General features: G+C 49.2%; 1 protein-coding gene across 3 annotated transcripts in view; it reads right to left on the reverse strand.

Moving 5' to 3' along the window:
* The window catches only part of CCM2 (CCM2 scaffold protein), a 55,464-nt gene that overhangs the window by 1,112 nt on the left and 29,801 nt on the right, over positions 1-24,551 (reverse strand). For all 3 annotated transcript variants that reach the window (XM_069461900.1, XM_069461899.1, XM_069461898.1), the window contains 7 exons: positions 10,310-10,393; positions 9,679-9,862; positions 6,978-7,114; positions 5,681-5,816; positions 2,647-2,704; positions 1,782-1,920; positions 925-1,063 (listed from right to left, as the gene is read on the reverse strand). In XM_069461900.1, coding sequence (XP_069318001.1) covers positions 925-1,063; positions 1,782-1,920; positions 2,647-2,704; positions 5,681-5,816; positions 6,978-7,114; positions 9,679-9,862; positions 10,310-10,393 — 877 coding nt within the window. The remainder of the gene's footprint in view (positions 1-924; positions 1,064-1,781; positions 1,921-2,646; positions 2,705-5,680; positions 5,817-6,977; positions 7,115-9,678; positions 9,863-10,309; positions 10,394-24,551) is intronic.

Genomic DNA, 24,551 nt, shown 5'->3' on the forward strand with positions numbered 1-24,551 from the left:
CCGTGTCCCTGCCACGGCCCAGCGCAGGGGACCACCCTTACTTAGAAGGCCACCCTCCTGTGCAGGTGTGTCTCGGAACCTCTACCCCTGCTGCAGGAGGGCAGGCAGAGCACATGCCAGGAGGAGACACAGGTCCTAGCATGGAAGGGGTGGGGTGCGGCTTAGACAGGGCCGCCGTACAGCCAGCCTGCCCCGGCCTGCAGCCTCCATCCTCCCGTGAGCTCCCCGGGCCGGGATGAGGGTAACACACCCTCCTTCCTTGGTTTGTTCAGGGCACAGGCTCAGGACTCGGGAGCCCTCAACTAGCTACCACCAACTCGCCATGCTCCAAGCATCAGCAGGAGAAACCACAGCTGAGTCACTGTCCCTGCAAGGTACGGGGCTGACAGCTGACTCTGCCAGATAAGAGGCCAAGTCCCGGCTGTCAGAGGCAGGCAAGACCACCCAGCCTGCCAGCTGCTCTGGTCTAATGTGGTGAGCTCTTTGGGGGTCTTGGCAAAGGTTAGTCCTTCCACCTGCTCGGCAAACAGGCATCTTTGCCTCCGCCCATCAAACTCCTACACAGTCCCCCAAACCACGCCTCCCTGACTGCGCTCCAGCCCTCCTCCCAAATCCCAGGGCTTCATTCTCCCAGCCCCGCTCCCGGGAACTCTCTGCTGCTTCCTGGCAGGGCCACCCAGCTCAGCTCAAGGGCCCCAGGAGAGTGAAGGACGGCTGATGGTCCCTGGCAGTCCCTGGGAAGAGCCCTCTGAGTAGTCACAGCAGGTCCCCCGGCCTCAGCCTGCACTCTGATGACCATCTCTGGTTCAAACCTCCCCTCCCTGATGGAGCCCCTACCCCACCCACCCAGGGGTCACATTCCCAGGAGGGGGCGGCCTCCCCAAGCAAGCTTTGGGCCAGTCACCCTCTCAGGGTCCTGCTCACCGAGCAGCAGGAACTTGCGGCTGTCCCCGTAGAGCTGCCGCAAGTTGATGCAGAACTCATGGATGGAGGCCCCGTTGCGGTACTCGTGCAGCCGCATCGCAAACTGCTGGATCTCCTGCGACGACAGCTTGGTGCGCAGCTGCAAGAGAGCAGAGCCAGGTGCTGGGCTGGGCACAGCGGGCGAGATCTGGCAGCCCCGCCCCACCCTGCCACGGCCGCCAACCCCAGCTGGAGCTCCCACAGCAGGCACGATGGGCGCAGCCGCACAGCCGTGTGCCGAGCCCGCGCCAAGCACACGCTGGCCGCCTCTAGCCTCATGTCTGCACAGGCTGTGGGGTCAGAATGCCACAGCACGTCCTCGTCCCGTCAGGCCTGGTGCGGGAGCCACCCAGAGGAGACAGAGGCAGCGGCAGCTCCAGGCTCCTGAGCTGGAACACCAGCACCTCTCCGGAGTGTGCGGGAGGCAGGGGGCCCGCACAGGAGTCAGCAGGGTCGGGGTGGGAAGTTGGTGACCTGGGGCCCAGGGCCAATGTTGATGCGTTCAGGGCACAAAACACATGCAGATCAGGAAGACAAAGCTTTCAATGACAAAACTTCATATGACGAGCAGAAAGTGTCTGGCTGATGGCCTTTCGGGGCCCACCATCCCCCACCTCCTGGGACCCGGGCATGGACTGTGGTCCAGCCCCGACGGCCACAGCACCTCCTCCTCAGCCCCACCAACTCCAGACCGGCCCCTGGGAAAAGGCAGCGACACAGGCAGAATCGACCGGGTGTGCCCAAGGCATCCATCAGCTCCAGAGCGGGAAGAAGCCTGTCCCAGCGCCGCCTCCCCGCCCTCTCTGCCCGGGGCCTACCGTCAGCATGTAGTCCTGCAGCAGCTCGGTGGCGCTGGCGCTCAGCTCACTCTCACTGACCGTCTTGCCGTGGGATAACGGCTGAATGTAGAAGGACAACGGCGACACTCCGCCTGCGTCCGCGGAGTCAGGGAAGGAGCTGCAAGGGAATGCAGCATGTGGGCGGGCGGCGCCCCGACCCCTCCATCCCACACGGGTTTCGGGGAGCCTAGCCAGTGCCAGGGGTGTGCAGATCCCTGCTCTTGAGCAGAGAATTGTCAGTGACCAACGATGACAATGACAAGGACGACAAAAATGATGACAAAAGGACAGCTGGCCAGGTGTGGAGGGTGGTCAGCTTGGCCTGTTCTGGGGCACCCCAAAGCTGTGGCTTTCAGATAGGCTTTGAGGGAGGGAGGGAATGCGTGGGCCGGGGGTGGGCAGTGTTGCTGGGGGCAACGGGCTGGGAGGGGGCCTGGGGGACAGACTGGTCAGGCAAGTGCCCGGAGCCGGGTGGGCAGGGAGGGGCGGCAGGAAAGCAAAGCATGGGCTAAGCTGCTACGGAGGGGACAGGTGGCAGGTACAGGGCTGGCAGGCCAGAGCCTCAGCAGGTTTGGGCAGAGGAACGATGCCATCCACTGTGACCTTTACAAGGTCACTCCAGAGGCCGCAGTTAGGCGGGCAGGCCAGGGAGAGGTCAGAGGGAGGGCACGGGCTCTAGAAGGCTACCGGGAGGGGGTGGAGAGTTTGGGGTGCTGGGCTCTGCAAAGGTGAGGTGAGCTTGGGGCCCAGGTGAGCTTGGGGGCCAACTGGACAGAGCCCAGACAACATCAGGCAGCGTGTTTGACGCTTGTTCAACCCTGGGGCTCAGGGCACGTGTACTCACAAAGTGCTGGCTTCTGCCTCGTACGTCTCCTTAATGTCCACTTTCGTAGAGGAGTCGTCTGTAAGGAAGACGCAGAAACCCAAGATGACCTTCAGATACACGAGGGGGAAGCACTTCGAGTCCAGCAGGGACCCTGCAGTCCTTCGTCATTGAGCCACCCGTGCCCTGGAAAGTGCTGTGTGCCCAGGGGCAAGGCCCCTCCCCAGGATCCTGCTGTGGCTGGAGTCCACGGCTGGAGTCCACAGGGGAATCGCCCATGGCCAAAGCCAAGGAAAACTGCCTCTGGAGCTGTGTGCCAGGCAGGGTATGAGGGGCTTTGTCTTTTTTTTTTTTTTTTAATGATTTGGTTTTTTAAGGCTAGTCAGGTGAAGCAGTGGGGGTGGAGAAGGAACAAAGGAATCTGTAACTGGTTGCGCTCAATAAGTTGTAAACACCACTGCACTCGGACCAGTTGGGCTTTTTCTGCTTTAACCCAGGCACCTGTCACCCATCCTCACCTGAGGATGAGGAACTGAGTCAGAGAGGTTATGCAGCTGGACCCAGGTCACACAGAAGTCAGGCAGAATCAAGCAGTCTGACCCCCAGCCGGAGCACATCCGAGGCCTTGGGACTCCCAAGACCCTCAGACCAGCAAAGGGTCTAGCACAGAGCAGCTACCTGGGTCACATTCAAAAACTGACACTAGGTCTATGTGACAGACTGTAGCTCGCGATTCCACACCTGAGCAAAGGGACATTTCAACACCAGTTCTGGCAGCGAGAAGAAGCGTTGAGAGAGGCAGTGAGTCTTGGGGAGAGTGGAGTGTAAGACTAACTGGGAGCAGGGGGGAGGACGGGAGAGGAGAGACATTTCCGGCAGTGGACACGAGGTCAGCATGGCAGTCAGGATGACGGCCCCAAGGCTGTCACCCCTAATCTCCAGAACTTGTTACATGTTGCGTACGTGGCAAAGGGGAGCTGAGGGTGCTAACCAGCTGACCTTGGAATAGGGAGATGACCCTGGGTTATGTGGGTGGGCCCGTGTGATGACGAGGGGCCTGAAACGTGGGAGAGGAAGACTGAGGGTCAGAGGAAGGTGACGGTGGGCGATCCCACCGGGCTGTGCACACAGAGGAAGGGCGGAGAGCCCAGGCGCACGGCCGCCCCCAGGAGCCAAAAGCAAGGAAACAGCTTCTCCCCGGGAGCCTCCAGAAGGAACACCTGTGGACACTTCAATTTTAGCCCATTGAGAACATATGGACTCTAACCTACAGAACTGCAGGAGAAAAGACTTGTGCTGCATAAGCTGCTGAGTTTTGGTGATCTGTTACAGCAGCAGCGGAGAACCAATACAGCAGGCAAAGCCCTGAGGCAGAAACAAGCAGAGGACGTGTACACCTGGGTTATGTGTGACATCTGTGTGCACAGGCTTGTGTGAATCCCAGGGAGAGGTCCGGGATAAGGCTGGTGGGGCAGGAAGCCCACTTAAGGGGCCCGAGTAGGGGGGTTGTATCATGCACTTCCTTTGCAAAAACTCACTCACCTGCACACTTATCATCTGTGTACTTTTCAGTAAAAAAAAAGCATTAAATAAAGAAAAAAAAAGACCCTACTGGGAATTCTAATGCACAAGGGCCAAACAAATCACACTAAAATTGAATGTTTAACTACAGCTCAATCAACCATCTGCTATTCATGCAGTATGTGACCCTGAACAAGTTATTCACCTCCAAGCCTCAACTTCCCCATCTCTACAATGGGGATAAGGATTGTACCTATCTCACTGGGTTGTCAAGGACTAACTGAGACAGAGAGCATGCCTGGGCTGGGTGCAGTGGCTCAAGCCTGTAATCCAGCACTTTGGGACACTGAGGCAGAAGGATCACTTGAGGCCAGGAGTTCAAGACCAGCCTGAGCAACAGTGAGACCCCTTCTCTACAAAAATTAGCCAGGCATGGTGGTGCACACCTGTAGTCCCAGCTACTTGGGAGGCTGAGGCAGGAGGATCGCTTGGGCCTGGGTGTTCGAGAATGCAATGAGCTATGATCGCCTGGGTGACAAGGCAAAACCCTGTCTCAAAAAACGAAAAAAGAGCATGCCCGAGTGCTCAGTGACTCTGCAGGGTGCGAGGTGCCCACGCGGGGCTCTGGCCCAGAAAAAGGGAGGAGGCGCTCACCGCTGCCCTCACACCAGGCACAGGCTTCTCCAAGCCTCTCCACTGTTTAGCCCCTTAGCCGAGATGTGAGAATCAGGGGGGAGGCCCAGAGGGCTGGGACTTATCTTAGTCAAAAGAAGAAACTGCAGGCAACGAGCTGCACTATTTCCAGTATCTTTCTTTTTATGCAAACCATCAATCCTCAATAACCAATATATTTGAAAACTAGATGATCTTGGTGCTCAGAAGATGTAGCCCAAGTGAGCTTGTCTATAACGCAGTGATTCTGTATGGACTACCGGGTTCCTGAGACTGCTCCGTAAGCAGCCGACGTGCGGCGTGCAGGAGGTGGTGGCTCTGAGCGCTGGTCCGGCGGTGCAGCCTTCAGCGCGTTCCTTCACTTCCCACTCTCCGCCACCGGCTGGCCTCCCGGGGCAGCCTGCGCAGCCCCGGTGCGTCTGGCCACGGCCCCAGAAGGAGCCCTCACGCTGCGGACAGCCGTGGTCTGGGCCTGCCGACAGGGAGGTTCCCCAGACCCCTCTCAGACTCCTCGATTCTCTAACACGCCCCACTGCTAGGAGCCTTCCCCTGGCGCTGTCTTTGTTCTGAGTTAGTGAAGTGACGTTAGCCACGTGTGGTTTCAGAGAAAGCGTTCAGGGCCCCCAAACTTACACCAGGAAGCTCCCATATCTTGGCCCGGCGCTTATGCGCAAAACAGCTCCCTGAAGGAGGGGTGATGTTTTTGCCTTGATTAAACTCTGCAGTGAAGTCTGGAAACAGAGGGCCACCACATCGCCACAGTAACTGCACCTGTTCCCGGTGTCATTCACAGGGCAGTGAGGGCCACTGCCGCAGTCCCTCCTGCCCCTGCCCCTGCCCCTGCCCGCCCTCACCGACGTACCACTGTGCAGGGAGAGGTGGTGGGTCGGGGTGGAGGCCCCGTCGAATATCGCTCTGTCCAGAAAGTCGATGGTGGACTCCGTGTAAACAACCTGGAAGACCTGGCCCAGCAGGCAGCAGAGCTCCTCCGCGGCCACCTGCAGTGGGGACACAGCAGCCGCTCCGTCAGTCTGGCCAGGGCCGGGGACCGCGCCTTCCCGGGCCACGCCCAGGGCACACGGGATGTCTCAGGTGCTCAATAAATATGAGTGACACCAGAACCAAGTGTCCCTCTGCCTTTCACTGACCAAAAGGGTGTCAAAAAGGAGACCCTGCCAATGAGGACCGATCTAGGACCAGATGGTGGCCCAGGTGTGGCCTTGCAAGTATGAGGGGACTGTGCAGGCACAGGGGTCAGCCACCTGCCCCACCTCCTCTTCCTGTTAACCTGACCCTGTCAGTACCGGCACAACTCCTCCCCGGCCTGGGAAAGAGGGGAGAGAAGAAACCACCAGGATCACAGCCCACCCGGAGGCGTTTCTAACAGCGTAAATGGTTTTATGACAGCGTGCTGTGGACAGCAGGGGCTCTCATCTGGGGCGATTTTGCGTCCCCCCCGGGGGTGTGTGGCAATCAATGTCTAGAGACGTTTTTTTGGTTGTCACAAGGGGAGGAGCCAGGGATGCCTCTCCACACGTGCAGTGCACAGGGCAGCCCTCCAAACGCAGAGGTTGAAAACGGCAACAGCGCCAGCGCTGGGGAACTTTGGAGGATATTTAAGGTGCAGGGTCACTATTATCCATTTTACAGGTACAGAAATTAAACAGAAAGGTGTTAAGTGACCCTCTGGGGGGCCGAGGGGGGCCCCAAACCCACAAATGCCCAGCCCTGGGCTCTTCCAGGCTGTGAGGAATCTGCAAGCACAGTCAACACAGGCAGGGCTGAGATGCGGTCACCACGCAGGTGGCCGCCACCGCCCGCTCCCATCAGCCTGAGAGGAGGGGGAGGCACCTTGGAGAGAAGAAGGACGAGCAAAACGTCCGCTGGTGCCAGTGGTGCCAGTCTCAGAAACGGGGCTGAGGGTGGGAGGGGCTGGGGCAGGGACCTGGGCAGGACCTGGAATGTGGCCATGGGCAGAGCAGAGCCGTGGGCAGGGCCAGGGCCTGGGGAAGAGCTGGGCAGGGGGGAGGCACTGGCTAGGGCCAGGGCCGGGCGTGGCTAGGTAGGGCATGTGGGCCTGGCCCGGTCACCAGCAGGGTCTGGGCGGGGCCAGGGGCAGGGCTGTGGGCAGGGCGTGGGCGGGGCCTGGGAGGGCTCACCTTGCTCTCCGCAGCCAGGATGACCAGGCAGCATGCCTCCACCGGCCCCACTGCGCTCTCTGACAGGGAGCCTGCACTGAGGCCTCTGGAACTTTCCGCACACAGACTCTGGCTGGGGGAGATGCCCGGGTCCTGGGCTGAGAAGTCAACACCATCTCAGGTTAGTGCAGGAGGACAAGTGCGAGGACACCTGAGGCACCAGCTGGGGCTGCTTTTAGAATGCTGCTCAGGGGACCTTTACCTGGCTCAGGTGGCTGCCAAACGACCTGGTTGACAGGCCTGCACCAGGCACACCCTCTGGGCAGGTCCCCTCCCCTCCTCTGCTTCAATAAACAAGGGTGGGAACAGAGGTAAGCCCTAAGCTCCGGGGCACCAGAGCTTTCTTGTGTCATCCTGCAGTTTCACATGGTTCAAATTTATATACAATAGACCAAACAGTCCTACGACTAGTCCACCACCAGGAGGTTCCCATGTGCTCTGGCCCAAGGCACTCCCTTCTTACAAATGGGTAAACTGAGGCATAGTGGGGGGTGAAGGGCTGGGCCTGAGAGTGTGTGAGTGGCAAAGTCCAGGTGCCAATCTAGATGGTCAGATCCTGGTGCCCTGTTCCCAATGCCCTACCCAGGGCCTCCCCAGACAAACAAGGTTCTCATGTGACACGTCACGCGGTGACCCCAGGCTTGCCAAGTGGCAGGAGGGAGACCCCTGTCCAGAAAGCAGGGCTCCAAGAGCTAGCACAACCTGGGAGGACTTCAGAGCTAGAAGCAAAGCCTAGAAGTGCCCCTAGTGCCAGGCCCAACGCAAGGGGGACAGAAAGGCAGAACTGGGAAGCTGCTGGGGAGCTAAGAACCGGGCCAGTTGCAGGCCAGATGCAGGCTGGTACATGGGCAGACAAGGGCTCCGTAAGGGACAGCTCCACAAGCCCCACGGTGAGATGCCGCGCACTACTCTGTCCCTAAGGCAGCCACTGGCCACCGGGCTACTGAGCATGTGGAAGGTGACAATCCACCCTGAATTGTGAGTGTAAACTACACACAGGGCTTCAGAGCTGGCACAAAAAAAGCAAGCTAAATAGCACAATGATTTTCTACTGATTATATGCTAACATGACAGTATTTTGGATATAGAGGGCTAAACAGAATATTATTGAAACTAATTTCACTTGCTTCTCTTTACTTTTTTAACATTTTTTAAAATGCTGGCTCCCTGGCCCATGCCTATGGGGTTTCTCAAGGAAGCAGGATGGCAGCTCACAGACACAGACAGTGAACGTGTACCTCTCCCGCATCACACAGCCAGTGCTCTAGCAGATGCACAGAGGACCCTGCTTCAACCAGCACCACCCAAGTCACCGCCCTCTAAGCAGCTCCTGCCATGTGGACCCTCCTGCAGCCAGACCTGCCCCTCCCCCACAACGACCCCCACCTGGACTGTCCCAACTGCCAGCACACCTTGGGTCCACAGAGGCATACAGATGTGCCTGCAGGTAGTGGGCACTGACTAAACGTCAGCTGTTCCCCTGCCAGTCTCTGTGCGTGTTCCTAACACTAACCGCACGCCTGCCGTAACACGGGAGCCTTTCCATAAACCTGGGCGAATGGAGAGACACACCTACTCCCAGGGCACAGGGACTTAATCTCGTCCTTTAAATCAAAAGTTCTTTCAAAGATCTGAGTCCTGTTTTTCATCTATTTTTGAAAAGTTTCTCCTATGAAGCTCATTCTCTCTTTTAAAAAATCTGTTATTTATTTTCTTCAGCAATTTGTTTAATGACGGAAGCTGAGAAATTGTCATGCAGCACAGGTCACAAAGGGGGCCTGTCTCCCCTCTCTACCTCCCTAGAACACCTGCAGGAACCCAGTCAGAAGCCAGTGTCCTCATTCCTTGTCCCCAAGGACATCCCAGACCCAGGACCTCCTCTAGGGACCCGAGGGTAGGGAAACAGGAGGTCGCCGTGGCGTTGGGCAGTGTGATGGGAAGTAGTTACTGTGCAAACCTTCTCAAGACAGATGGAACCGGCTCAAACCCAGCCACACTATTTACCAGCTATGTGACCTTTGTCAAGTTCATCTCTCTGCTCTCAGTTACTCCATCTGTAAAGTGGGAATAAGTGGAATCTTTCTTATAGATTTGTTATAGAAATCAAATGAGACAATTCATGTCAAATAATTTGTACTAATTTGAGCCAAATTAAATTGCCATTTTTATAGACTGAAAAGGTTAAATATCGGCAGCTTCATATTGTTCAGCCTAACTTAATGCCTGGCATTAAACAGCTGATGCTCACTAACAGCATGAAGGAAAACAAGAGACAAGTGGGACACAGAGGGGGTCTCACTCAGACATGCTTGGTGACAGTGTGAGTGTGTGTGCACGTGCACGCATGTACATGTGTGTATACGTGTGGTATGTGCGGGTCGAAGCTGCTGCTACACAGATGACAAGGTAGAGGAGCAGCCACCTTCATGAACCAATCCAGAGCCACCTATGTGATTTGGGACCACAGGGCCCCAGCCAGATTCACAGGCTCTCTGTGGACTGTTCTCAGAGTTCGCCCAAGCTGGTGACCTCACGGCTCCAAGAGTCAGTACTGGCGGCACTCACGGCTACCTAAAACACGGTGTGTGGTCCTGGCAGGCCCACTGTGACCCTCACACCCTGCCGCTGGCTCCGTGGAACCTAGGACCTCCCAGGTTCCTACCTGTCTTCAGCACCACCAGGTGTGCGGCGTCATCCCGAACGTAGGAGACGGCAGCGATGTCATGGATGGGCACCCTGAGGATGATGTCCTCTCCGTCCCGCCAGGCCAGCTTGACGTTGTAGGCAGACAGGCTGAGCACAGCATCGTGCTCCTGAGTCAAGTGTCCAGGAAGCTGGTGGGCTCTCTGGAAGGAACCATATGGCATCAGAAATGCTGGTGGGCCGGCACTGGGCTCCTCTCCCGGGAGCACCATGCTGGCCAACACCACGCGTGGCCAGCGCTAAGTGAGTAAAGTGCGTGTTGTTCCCCTCGGCACAGTGGCGCTTACTCCAGGGATGCATTCAACCATTTGGAGGATTCTTCTGGAACTGCCTTTAGATTCAGACTTATGGCACGTGGTTTGGAATATCTCAAAAATATAAATTTTGGAAATAGCCCAAAACCATGTGGAGCAAGTCAGGAGAATAAAGCTAACGTTCAGACTGAAGAACAGTCTTTAGAGCCAAGAGCCAAGTGCACCCATAATGTGACAGGACCGGGTCCTCCCCCACAGCCACAAGGCCAAGAGTAAAGGGACCGAGGGTTCACACAGGCCAAAGGACAGGGCACAGGGGTAAAAGGGTGGGGTTACCTTTGCATTGTCTATGAAATGCAGGATTTCAGTCCTACTGGAAGGATTCAGGTATCCTGGTATGGACGTTAACTGACCTAAATACTGAAAGAAAGTGAAGGAAAAAGTGCCATAAGAAATGGGAGCTGAGCCAACACCACCACGGCCACCGCAGGGAGTACAGACTGAGTGCCTTGCGCTCAGGCCACCAGGCAGCTCCATCCGGCTCACGCGAAAGCCGGACTCTAGGATGTGAGTCCTGGATTTTTACAGAAATCTCTCCTGGCTGAGGACAACCCTCCCACATTTCCTACTATTCTGTATTCAAGATTGTCATCACAAGTCCTGCAAAAGGCATCTCAAAATTAGTTTTGGTAGAATCTGGACTCTGAAATGGGGATGGCTGGTGTTTCCCGGTCACTGTTGGGGAAACTGAAAACAATGGCACCACGCACAACCCCATGAAAAATAAACTTCATAAACTGCAACGGTCAACTCAGCTGAGAAATGAAGTGCGATAGTCTGAATGTGTCCCCCCAAAGCATGTGCTGGAAACTTAATCCCTGATGCAACAGTGTGAAGAGGTGGGACATTTAAGAGGTTATTAGGCCATAAGAGCTCTGCCCTCTTGAGCGGATTAATGCAGTTATTGCAGGAGTGGGTTTGTTATTGCACGAGTGGGTTCCTAACTAAAAGGATGAGTTCAGCCCCCTTCCCTCTCTCTCTTGCCCTTCCGCCTTTCACCATGGGATGACATAACGAGAAGGTCCTCACCAGATGCAGCCCCTTGACCTTGGACTGCCCAGCCTCTAAAACCACAAGAAATACATTTGTGTTCATTATACATTACCCAGTCTGTGGTATTCTGTTATAACGGCACAAAACAGACGAGGACACGAAGTAAACAGGTTTATTTTGTCACACATGAGCACGAGGCACTTGGCCCAGCAAAGCTCCATGATGCAGGGCCTCGGGGGTGGAAGGCCGTGAACGGCAGCACTGCACCTGCTGGGCTTCCATCTGCACCGCACTAACTGACACAAGGTTTTTAACGTTTCAGGGTTGGTTTTGTTTTTTTTTTTTTTTTTTTAACAGGTTACTGATTTCTTCCCAAGAACAGACTTCTTATACTCAACCTTTCTCAGTCATTCATTACGGCACATATTTAAGTTCTCTGTTAAAAAGGGTTAAAATGGGATTTATGGTTTCAGTCCAGCATGTAAAAAGCTTGGAAGTCACCACTCCCATCCTCAGAAGAAGTGAGCTGACAAACTGAAAATTAATGGGCTGTTCTTATATCTGTCAGATAATTGAGGAAAAACAATGCTTCCAAAACTAGAGAGACAGATGGATGCTGAGAATCGCAGCTCGCCAGGAGCAGACACTCTGGAGAGGAAAGGGGAACTGGCAAGTGGTGGAGACTGAACGTGGACCAGCTTGAGAGAAAAAATCCTGGGGGCCCAGTAACAGGGGTCCCCATACTGGCCTGAATGTCGCCTCCAAAAGCCCCACTGGGTTCTCAGGGTGAAGACTTGAGACAATCCCTTCTTGCTTCTGACAGGGGGAAGGGAAAAGAAACCATTTAAAATTATGACCAGAGCATTCTATTATCCTTAACAAAGCTCTTTCCTCAAGGAAAACCATTTTACCAGAGCCTAACTACCTAGGGGAAGGGAAACACCCAACTCCTGCCTCCTCTGGTTTTTCTGTCTCTCCTAAAGGGGAGAAAACAAAACAAAACAGAGAAGCACTGGTGGAGCTCACAGCCCGGGGGCACAGCCTCACTAAAACAGAGACCAAACCCCAGGACTATAGACTACCTCCCTCCTCAACAGGGCTCCTATATGATACTAGGGGATTGCAACTGAAAGAACGGTAGGCCTCAGACCCTAGCTGAGAAGGAATCTTGAAGAAAACCCCAAAGTAGAAGACAAAAACAAGGACACCAAAGGAGATTTTGTCATCTGACATTTACAGCTGCAGCAAATAGTAAACACAGCCCAACTCCTAGCCAGACAAACATACAATTTCACAATAAGGTCTATTTACCTCATACCTAAGTTCCTTCTACCCAGGACATCATCTTTAGCTTTCAACAGCAAATTACAAGGCACACTAAAAGGCAAAAAACTGTTCGGAGAGATAGGGCAAGCATCAGATAGGGCAGACATTTGAGAATTATCCGAGTAGGAATTTAAAACAACTATGATTAATATGCTAAGGGCTCTAATGGAAAAAGTGCACATCATGCAAGAACAGATGGACAAGCAGAGAGATGGAAATTCTAAGCAAGAATCAATAGGAAATGCTAGAAATCAGAAACACTGTAGCAGCAATGAAGAATGCCGTTGGTGGGCTCATTAGTAGGCTGGACTCAGCCTAGAAAAGTCTCTGAGATTGAAAATGTGTCAACAGAAACTTCCAAAACTAAAAAGCAAAGAGAAAAAGAATGAAAGAAACAAAACAGAATATCCAAGAACTGTGGGACAATTACAATTAACATATGTATAAGAATACAAGGAGAAGAAAAGCGAGAGAATAGAATATTTGGAGTAATGATGGCTGAGAATTCCCCTAAATTAATGTCAGGCACCAACCCACAGATTCAGGGAGGTCAGAGAACACCAAACAGGATAAAAACAGAAAAAGAGTGGAAGACAAAAAGAAACAAAGGACACGGGCAATTATAGAAACAGTTATAAATATGGTAAATATTAATCCAGCTATATCAATAATTACTTTAAATGTGAGTGGTCTAAATACACCAATAAAGAGACGAAGACTATCAGACTGGATTTAAAAAAACCTAGACACAAATATATGCTGCCTACAAGAAGACTACTTTAATTATAAAGACACATATAGATTCAAAGGGATAGAGAAAGCTATGTCATACTAACACTAATCAAAAGAAAGCTAGATTAGCTATATTAATTTCAGATAAAACACACTTCAGAGCAAGAAAATCAGGGATAAAGAGGGGCACTACATAATGATAAAGGAGTCAATTCTTCAGGAACACAAAACAATCCTAAATGTGCACATACCTAACAACACAGCATCAAAATATGTGAGACAAAACTGATAAAACTGCAAAGAGAAACAGATGAATCTACTATTATAGTTGGAGATTCCAACACCCTCCAACAGAAATGGACAGATGGAGCAGGCAGAAAATCAGTAAGGACATGGTTGAACTCTACAGCACCATCAATCAGCTGGATCTAATGGACATCTTCACACTACTTCATCCAACAACAGCAGAATACACACTCTCCTCAAGCTCACATAGAACATTCACCATGATAGACCACATTCTGGGCCATAAACATACCTTAACAAATTTAAGAAAACAGAAACTATACAATCTCTGCTCTCAGACCACAATGGAATTCCTCAAAAGACACAATCAGCTAAAACTCACATAAGGAAAAACAGACAATCTGAATACGCCTATGATCTATTAAAGAATTTGAATCAGTAGTTAATAACCTTCCAAAACACAGGGCACCAGGTCCAGAAAGGTTGACTAGTGAACTCCACCAAACATTTAAGAAAGAAATTACACCAGTTCTCCAAATTTCTTCCAGGAAATAGAAACAGAGAAAATACTTCCTAACCTGTTCTGTGAGGCCAGCATTACTGCAGTATCAAAACCATTTAAAGACATTACAAGAAAGGAAAACTATAGACCAATATCTCTCATGAATATAGATGCAAAAGTTCTAAACAAAATATTAGCAAATCAAATCCAACAATGTATAAAAAGAATGATACACCATGACCAAGTGTGATTTATCCCAGATGTGCAAGGCTGATTCAGCATTCAAAAATCAATTAATGTAATCCATCACATAAACAGGCTAAAGAAGAAAAATCATATGATCATTATCAATAGGTACAGAAAAAGCATTTGACAAAATCTAACATCCACTCCTGACAAAAACTCCCAGGAAAGCAAGAATAAAGAGAGGCTTCCTGAACGTGATTAAGAATGTTTATAAAAAACCTACAGCTGACATCATACTTAATGGTAAAAAACTCGATACTTTCCCCCTAGGATCAGGAACAAGGCAAGGATGTCCCCTCTTACCACTATTATTAACATCATACTGAAAGTCTTAACTAATGCAATGGGACAAGGGAAAGAAATAAAAGGTATACACATTAGGAAGGAAGAAATAAAACTGTCTTTGTTCACAGATGACCTCTCTGATTGGGGAACCAAGCAGGGATGTGACTCTGGAGATCTCCGAATCTAAGCAAGGTAAATGTGGTGACATGAGTCTGTCTACCTACTACTGCACAACGCAGCCTTCTCACTAGATAGAGGAGGAAACAGAGACGAGTAACTGGCATTCAGGGCACATTGGCAAATACAAGTTTAGCCTGGGCTTCGTCAGATAGGTAACCTAAACGTCAGATCTCCAAAACTACAGTGTGTGCTGGGCAGCTACACAGAGAAATGTACACTTATTCTGAAAAGTTTTCTATTTCATCATTTCATATGGTTGACGTGGAAGGGGAGGATGTAGTGAAACAAAAGTTTATATTGGTTTCCCCAATCTCTATAGGGCTGGGATTCCCCTTCTGACAATTAGAACAGTTTCAGAATAAATAAGCAGCACATCTAACTGTTGGCTCATACTTAGCTTCTTGCCAAAGAACATTCTGGAATGTTTCCTCCGATCTGTTAGCTGAGGCCTTTTCATACTCTTATCCACTCATGTAAACCAAATGCAGATGCTTGCTTACATTTATCAGTATTAAATTTCATCTATTCTCACACTTTCTGATTTCGAAACTTACTACAAAGTCAGAATAATTTTAAAAGTGTGGTATTGATATAAAAACAGACATGTAGACCAATGGAATAAAACAGAGAGCCCAAGAATAAATCCTTGCATATATGGTCAAATTATTTTCAACAAGGATACCAAGACCATGCAATGGGGAAAGGATGGTCTTTTCAACAAAGGGTGCTGGGAAAATTAGATATCCACAAGCAAAAGGATGGAGTTTGGACCTTTAACAATATATACAAAGATTAACTCAAAATGAGACAAAGACTTAAATGTAAGATCTAAAACTATAAAGACTCCTTTAGAAGAACACATAGGACAAAAGCTTAATGACCCTGGGTTTAGCAAAGATTTCTTGGCTATGACACCAAAATCATAGGCAACAAAAGAAAAAAAGATCAATAAATTGGACTTCACCAAAATTAAAAACTTTTGTACATCAAAAGATACAATCAACAGAGTGAAAAGACAACCCACAGAATGGGAAAAAATATTTCTAATCATATATCTGACAAGGGATTAATACCCAGACTATATAAGGATCCCCTACGACTCAACAACAAAAAACCCAAACAACCCAATTCAAAAATGGGCAAATGACTTGAACAGACGTTTCTCCAAAGCAGATACATAGATGGCCAATAAAGACATGAAAAGATTCCCAACATCACTAGTTACGCAAAGGAAATGCAAATCAAAACCACAATGGGATATCATGTCACACCCACTAGGACAGCTATTTAAAAAAGGGAAAATAACAAGTGTTGACAAGGATATGAAGAAATTGGAACCCTTGTGCATTGTTGATGGGAATGTAAAATGGTGCAGCCACTGTGGAAAACAGTATGGTGGTTCCTCACAAAAATTAAAACACAAAATTAGCATACAATCCAGCAATTCCACTTCTGGGTACATATACAAAAGAAATGAAAACAAGGACTTGAAAAGATACTTGTATATTCATGTTCACAGCAGCATAATTCACAATCAACAAAAGGTAGAAATAATCCAAATGTTCATCAATACATAAATGAATAAACAAAATGTGGTTTATAAGTACAATGGAATATTATTCAGCCTTAAAAACGGAGGAAATTCTGACACATGCTACAACGAGGAAGAAACTTGAGGACATTGTGCTAAGTAAATAGCCAGTCACAAGGACAAATACTATATGACTCCACTTATACCTAGAGTAGTCAAATCACAGAGACAGAAAGCAAAGCAGTGGTTCCCAGGGCTGGGGGAGGAGGAATGGGGAGTCATTGTTTAATGGGTATGGAGTTTCAGTTTGCACTGATAAAAAAATTTCTGGAGATGGACGGTATTGATGGTCGTACAACAATGTGAATTTACTGACTGCCACTAACCTGTAGACTTGAAAATGGTCAAGATGGTAAATTTTATGTTATATACATTTTACCACAACAACAAAAAATTCATCTTACTAGCTTTATTCAATAATTTCATTTGCTATCCTTCCTAGCTTTGTTATCATTCAAAAATATTATTTTGTGCTTTCAGGCAAATGAGTAATAAAAAATATTGACTAAGATGGGGTCATATGCCAAATGCTTTGCTGAAACAAAAGGACTCTGGCATTTTGTCTACAGAATTGTACAGGAATTGTCCCCAGCCTCCTCGAGGCTGGGTACACAATGTTACCACCACTATCTTTTCTTTAGCGTTATCCAAAATCTGACCACAGTGCTTCAAATTCAGGCTCACAGGTCTCCAAAGAGGATTCTACCCTATTCATACAGAGATGAGCCCTCACTCATTTGAGATTTGATTTTTTTGCCTATAAAATATTTATATGAGTAAAACAACTTTTATCAATAAAGAAAAATTACAGCTCTAATCCTTGTCAAAATTCTGGATGGGACAAAGTGCGCCTCCTGGACAGCTCTCAAATTGGCCTGCTTGTCTGCCCTGGGTGAACACGCTTGGTCCCCTGGTGTCCCCCAGCCAACACTGAGTGCCGCCTACAGCAAAGCCATGCCCAGCCCGCCCACATCCACCGTGGGCTGCCCTGATGAACTAGCCACAGCAAGTCACAGCTAAAAGAGAGACGACTACAATGAAATGGTGAGAAAGCAGGGGGACATTTGACCAGTTGGTCATCAGCTCATTTAGCTCTGGTATTAGCGAGACAGAAGATGATACGGCCAAGCGGCCTCTCGTGCACCCTCATCTGCTGGTGCCATCCATGCAGCCCACCTCTGTGGCGTGCTGCAGCCCACACCCTCCCTGCTGCGGGCATCACCGCTTCATTGGGCATCTTGTTTCGGGGGTTGGGTGGGGGAGGAGGTTCTAAACAGAAACTTCTTCTAAAAATAATTTTTGACAAGATGCAATATAAGTCCATTTTTATATTGATCCCAAATCAGCCTCCCCATAACTTTCAATTATTGGCCTTGGTTGAAATTTTTCTCATGGTGGAGTCTGGGCCCTGAAAGGCAAGGAACAGCACTGTGATATTGGGGACGGGGATATCTGGGTCCATGCCCTTGAGAACCTCAGTCTTCAAATTCTTCTGAACAATCTGGGCCTGCAGAAGTGGCCTATCCTCCCCTGTTGGAAGATAGAAGACCCCCATCCTGCCCCCCATCTCCCTTGCTCAAAAATGACACACAGGCTTCAAATGAGACGGGCATCGCACAAGGTAATACTTGCTCTCCTCAGAGTCTGTCCTGTCTGCCCCTCCTGGCTATAAGGCCCACTGCAGGGCTGCCCAACAGGACTGCAGGAGCTGGGGAGTGTGCCTGGGAGAGGGTCCCAAGGTGCTGGGTCCAGGGGATGGACTACTAGGCTGGATGAGACTTTGTCTTTACTGGGGCCTGCCCCATGGTGCAGCATCTAGCACCCTAACGTGCTGCTGGTAGGCTCTTAGACGTTCAGCAAAAGTGACAGCTCGTATTAGACAAAGTAGAGATAGCAGAACTGCTGCAGCCAACTGTGGGTAGAGGTATCAAACGGCTCAGGGAAGTGGGCATACAGGAATGGATCTACAAAATGAAAGGAAAACCCACCAGTGGCCCATGTCCCATGGGAGGACCTGAATGGCACCCCACCTACCATGGCACTAAGGAATACACAGAGGGGGCGTGGGCATCACCAAGCTCCTCTGTGCTGGCCAGCTCCCATGGGAAGCCAACTGCTGGTTGTGCTCATACAGCACTGGGGTCCCCAGGAGCAAGGGGTTAACAGGACCCTAGAAGAGCAGAAGACAGAGAGCAGCACTGCCCCACCTAGCGCCTAGCATGGGGTGGGTGTCATCCTATAACAGGCAGCAAGGTCCACACAGCAGCGGTGGGAGCCTGGAATCTACAGAGACAGCTCAGGATAGATGGGAGCCGACAAGGGCACTGCTCAGTGTGTATAAACAAGACCGAAATCAAATAAGCAGAAGGCCAACGTCAGCTTCTGCAATGGAAAGGATCAATCCCTGCCTCAGTTTCCAGTCCTGAATCAGCTCTTAGACCCAGAAACACAGGGCCAGGTCTACCTCAAAGTGGGTCTGTCAGGTCAAGAATCAACTGGTGGTCATCTGCCCACTTCCTGAATATACAGACATAATATATACCAGGAAGAAACATTGGTCCTCACATTGGTCCTTTGACCTATAGAATAAGAGGCACTGAAATATTACATTAATAGAAAAGGCCATTTGGAAGCCACTGAAACTGATCCCAGCTCCCCACCCCCAGCCAAAGTTGTATATCAAAAACAATGTCAAGGAGAGAACAGTGCTGCTCTCAAAGACTTAAATGATGCAGAGAGGGTGGTCCCCATCGCAGACTCTGCCTGGCTCCTGCAGAAACTGGATGGATCATGGCCAATGACAATGGACTGCTACAAACTAAACTAAACAGAATCTTTATTCAAACTGATAAACACACTCGTGGGTACAGGATTTGTGGCCATTGCCACAGTAAATGCTTCTTTCCCAAGCCTATCAGGAACCGCTCACATCCACATGGGAACGGACGACAGTGCACATTCACGTTCAAGTCCTGGTCTTGCCCCGGGACTGTGCTGAGAGCGTCAGCTGCAGGAACTGGTGGCCCAGGCCCACACCCGCCCAGCGAACTGTACTGCAGCCTCTCCCTTAGCTTACACCTTCGGCCTCAGAAAGGGTTCCCAATACACAGCAGACAAAGGGGAGAGCCCAAGTTTGATTCACACACTTGGGGACAAGCCACTGCACGACAGCCCTTCACAGCAACAGACCTGCCAGCAGGATACCAATTCTGTGGCCCTGATAAGGCATCATCCCTCGAGGAGACCAACCAGCTACTCCGTAGCCAACTGAATACATCGGGACTCCCCTGAACGTGCAATAGGAAACATTTTTCCTGGTGAGGATTGGCATGTGCTCCAGGTGTGAGTTTGCCTCTCCTGCCTGCAGCATCTGCCAGCCCTCTCTCCAAGGGCTCATGCAGGGTCTGATTTCTGATGTGGGTGGCACATAACATCACCTTGAATCACGAGACTCACTCATGCTAAAGGAGGTGCAGCAAGAGGCACATGACAATGGAATTCAATGGTCCTATAAAATACCTGACCGTACCAGAGCTGCCAGCTTAGACGGAGTTGTGGACTGGCTTCTAGGAGGCACAGCTACAGGACCAGCTGGGAGATGACACCCTGAAATGCTGCCCCCTTTCCTTCAGGGTGCAGTATACATCTAAACTAATAGTCAGTATGTGCTGCTGTGTCCCTAGCAGGTAGAATGCGGCCTCAGGACCCACTGAAGTATCAAGGGCTGAAGTTCTAGAAAGGTTTCCAGAAATTATGACCAAGTGACTTTGGAGAAGCTGAGTCTAGATGGAATAAACGTAAAGTGAGAAACATGGATCAGGAAGCCCAGGGCAGAGTGTGTCCCACTCAGAACCCCCAGCTGCTCTGAGTGTTTCCGTGTTCACAGAGCTGCCACGTTCCAGGCTTTAGAGAATGGACAGGTTGGAAGTAACCCCTGAGCCTGCAATTTTCATGCCTCTCCTCCCTCTGCCCTGCCCTGCCTCCTTCGCTCTTTCTCCCGAGCGCACCCTTAACACATCAGTAGAACACGATCTCCAGTTTCAGGCTCTGCTGCTAGAGAACCAACCGAAGATAACTACAAACAAAAAGACAAATCACAAACTTGGAAAAAACATGTGCAATTAACTTCACAGCAAAGGGCTAACTTACCTGACATACTGAGAGCTACTGCACACATGTGAGAAAAGCAGCAACAACCCAACAGAAAAAATGGGCAATGCGGCCAGGCATGGTGGCTCACACCTATAATCCTAGCACTCTGGGAGGCTGAGGCCGGTGGATCTCTCAAGGTCAGGAGTTCGAGACCAGCCTGAGCAAGAGCGTGACCCCGTCTCTACTAAAAATAGAAAGAAATTATCTGGACAACTAAAAATACATATAGAAAAAATTAGCATGGTGGCATATGCCTGTAGTCCCAGCTACTCGGGAGGCTGAGACAGAAGGATTGCTTGAGCCCAGGAGTTGGAGGTTGCTGTCAGCTAGGCTGACGCCACGGCACTCTAGCCTGGGCAACAGAGCCAGACTCTGTCTCAAAAAAAAAAAAAACAAAACCCAGAATAAATTAGCCAGGCATGGTGGTGCACACCTGTAGTCCCAGCTACTTGGGAGGCTGAGGCAGGAGGATCGCTTGAGCCCAGGAATTTGAGGTTGCTGTGAGTTGTGATGACACCACTGCCCTCTACCCTACCTGGGTGAAAGAACAAGAGAGATGCTGTCTCAAAAAAAAAAAAAAAAAAAAGGCAATGGATCTAGAAAGACAGCCAATTCTTAACTATCTGAAAAGATACTCAACATTACTTTTACAGCAGTCCTCAACATTTTTGGCACCAGGGACTTGTTTCATGGACGACAACGTTTCCATGGACAGCTGGGGGGGTGGGGGTGCAGGGGGCAGGCGGAGCTCAGGCAGTGATGTGAGCAATTGGGGGCAGCTGTAAATACAGATGAAGCTTCACTGTCTCGCCTGCCCTCCCGCCTGCCTACCGCCACTCACCTCCTGTTGTGCACTGCCCCTACCCGTTCCTGGTTTCATGGAAGACAATTTTTGCACGGACACGGGGATGGGGGTGTGGGGGGGGAGGCAGAGCTCTGCAGCCCAGTCCCTAACAGGCCACAGGGGTTGGGGACCGCAGCTTATAGTACAAACTGTAATGAGAAAACATTTTATAACTATCAGATTGGTAACATCAAAAAGTTTGAATACACACTGTGTTGTTACTCAGAGTGTAGATAAACAAGCAGAGTTGTCTCTCAGTATCTTTGGGGGATTGGTTCCAGGACCCCCCAGGGATACCAAAAGGTGCAGATGATCTCAAGTCCCTTATATAAAATGGCATAGTATTTACATATAACCTACACTCATCCTCCCTTATAACAGTCACGTGTCACTTAACAGGGATACATGCTGAGAAAAGCATCCCTGGGCAATGTCATTGCTGACGGAACATCACAGAGCGCACTTACACAAACCCACATGGTACAACCGACCATACACCTGGCTCTATGGCACAGCTATTGCTCCTAGGCTACAAACCTGCCCGGCATGTCACTGTGCTGAATATTGTAGGCACCGCAACGTGATGGTAAGTACTGGTGTGTCTAAACATGGAAAAGGTAACATGCTGTGCTACAGCATTACAAACGCTACATCACTAGGGGATAGGAATTTTTCAGCTCTATTATAATCTTATGGAACCACCACCATACATGCAGTCTTGTCACTGACTGCAACATCTTATGTGGCACATGAATGTGCTTTAAATCATCTCTAGATTACTTATAATAACTAACACAATGTAAATACTATATAAACAGTTGTTATACTGTATTTTTAAATTCGTATGTTATTGTTGTATTGTTATTTTTTATTGGTTTTATTTTTCCTGAATATTTTCAATCCATGGTTGGTGCAGTCCACAGATGCAGAACCTGCAGAGAAGGAGGGCAGATTGCACGCTCGGAGACTACTTACTAATGGTACACATTGGTTTAAATCCTCTAGGAAAAGCAATTTGGAAATGTCCATCAAATTAAAAAGTAACCTAGCCTTACAGGACCCAGAAATTCCACTTCTGCAGTTTACCCTATAGGTATAGTAAAACGTGTATAACAGTTGAAAACAGGCCGGGCGCGGTGGCTCACGCCTGTAATCCTAGCACTCTGGGAGGCCGAGGTGGGCGGATCGTTTGAGCTCAGGAGTTCGAGACCAGCCTGAGCAAGAGCGAGACCCCATCTCTACCAAAAATAGAAAGAAATTATATGGACAGCTAAAAATATATATAGAAAAAAAAAAATTAGCCGGGCATGGTGGTGCATGCCTGTAGTCCCAACTACTCGGGAGGCTGAGACAGGAGGATCCCTTGAGCTCAGGAGTTTGAGGTTGCTGTGAGCTAGGCTGACGCCACGGCACCCACTCTAGCCTGGGCAACAAAGTGAGACTCTGTCTCAAAAAAAAAAAAAAAAAAAAAAACAGTTGAAAACAAATTAAATAGGTATTAATAGGTCATTGGGTAAATAAAATATGGTATAGCTATGCAATGGAATACTACGTAGCCATTAAAATGGACGAGGCAGCTTTATATGTCCTAATGTAAACACTCTCTGCGATAAATCAGGACATACTGTTGAATGTAAAATGCAAGACATAAACAGCATAATCATTTGGGAAACAAATGCACACGTATGCTTGTACATGGATAGACTATCTGTGTAAGATCACACGAATAACAGGTGTCAGCAATTCCTTCCACAGAGAGAGCTCATGACTTCTTTTTACCAAGTGTCCCTCTGTACCATTTGAATTTTATACCATGTACATAAATTACATATTCAACTAAATGTTTTTTAAATAATAATAAATCTAACCAAGAAGCTTCTTGAGTTTGGTATCACAGATGTGATTGATAACCCATTGACTCTTCCAGGATTGAAGCCACACGGCGAGCCTGGTGCGAGCCCATTCACAGTCACCAGGCGCCCACGGGCCTGCGGAGAGCCCTGCGCTGCACAGCTCCACTGGGGCAAACATCGGCATGTGACGGAAAATACGGGAAGAATGTTTCTACTGCAAGGAGGTTTTGTGGGGATTAAATGAGAAAACTGTATTTAAAATGCTAAACAGTGCCGCTGCACAGAATAAGCAGGCCCAAAATAGTAGCTACTATTAAGTTCCTCTCAACTTTATTAATGTTCACTCTAAATGCAAAATATTTTCCCTAAAGAACCACACTGGAGCACGTGGAACTAAATGTTTCCTCACCACTGGTAGATTCTGTTGTTGTCGTCACTGTTTTTATTTTATCAAAGTAACAAATGTATAAATAAATGTAAAAAGGCAGATTGTCCAAAAAAATCTGTAACAGTCTCCTGTGCCAACTGGGACAAGTCCATAAACCACGTCTGAGAGGCAGCCACGCTCCAGTCTTCGGTTTCTTCTGGCGTCTAGGGCCATTTTTCTAAATAATGGGTTTATATTGCTATTGCTGGATTTAGCAATTTAAGACTTCCATTTATTGACTAGCTATTGACTTCCAATTACATCACCACTCCCACTTCCCCTTCCTTTTTTCTTACTATTGAGGTAACTTTTTATTTAATCATTACTTAGTGCTTAAGTCATTTTGCTATCTATATTCTATCTCACTGATGTGCCAAGTAGTAGTGAAATTATAATTCTGTTCACACACAAGCTTTTCGTTCTTTATAATAATACTTCTTTTATTCTAAGGTAATTGTAAATTCACATGCTATTGTAAGAAATAATACAGGGAGACCCATTATACCTTTTACCCTGTTACCCCCAAAGGCGTAGAGCTGTAGCGCATCACACCAAGGCACAGACACTGACAGTCAAGACTCGGAAGGTTCATCACAAGGTTCCCTCCCACTGCCCCTACACAGGACACCCACTTTCCCCTACCCCTAGCACACCCCAATCTGCTCTCCATCTCGTAACTGTCATTCAAGACTGTTATATAAAGGGAATCATACAGGATGGCACCTTTTGGAATGGCTTTGTCACTCAGCATGATTCTCTGGAGATCCACCCAGGTTACTGTGTGTATCAGTAGTTCGCTCCTATTCATTACTGAGTAGTCTTCCGTGGTACAGAGGGACCTCATTTTGTTTAACCCTTTGCCCACTGAAGGATGATGACTGGGGTTATTCCCAGTTTGGGGCTATTATGAATAAAACTGCTTTGAATATTCACACACAGGTTTTCATGTGAACATAAATTTTCATTTCCCTGGGGTAAATGCCTAGGAGCACAACTGCCAACTTGTATGATATTAATAGTTGGATGTTGAGTTTTAATGAAAACTCCCAAACTGTTTTCCAGAGTGACGGTACCATTTACATTCCCACCAGCAAAAGCATGAAGGGTCGAGTTCCTCCACATTCTCGCCAGCATTTCATAT

This window comes from Eulemur rufifrons, chromosome 29 (genome assembly GCF_041146395.1).
Source record: "Eulemur rufifrons isolate Redbay chromosome 29, OSU_ERuf_1, whole genome shotgun sequence".
NCBI classification, from domain to species: Eukaryota; Metazoa; Chordata; class Mammalia; order Primates; family Lemuridae; genus Eulemur; species Eulemur rufifrons.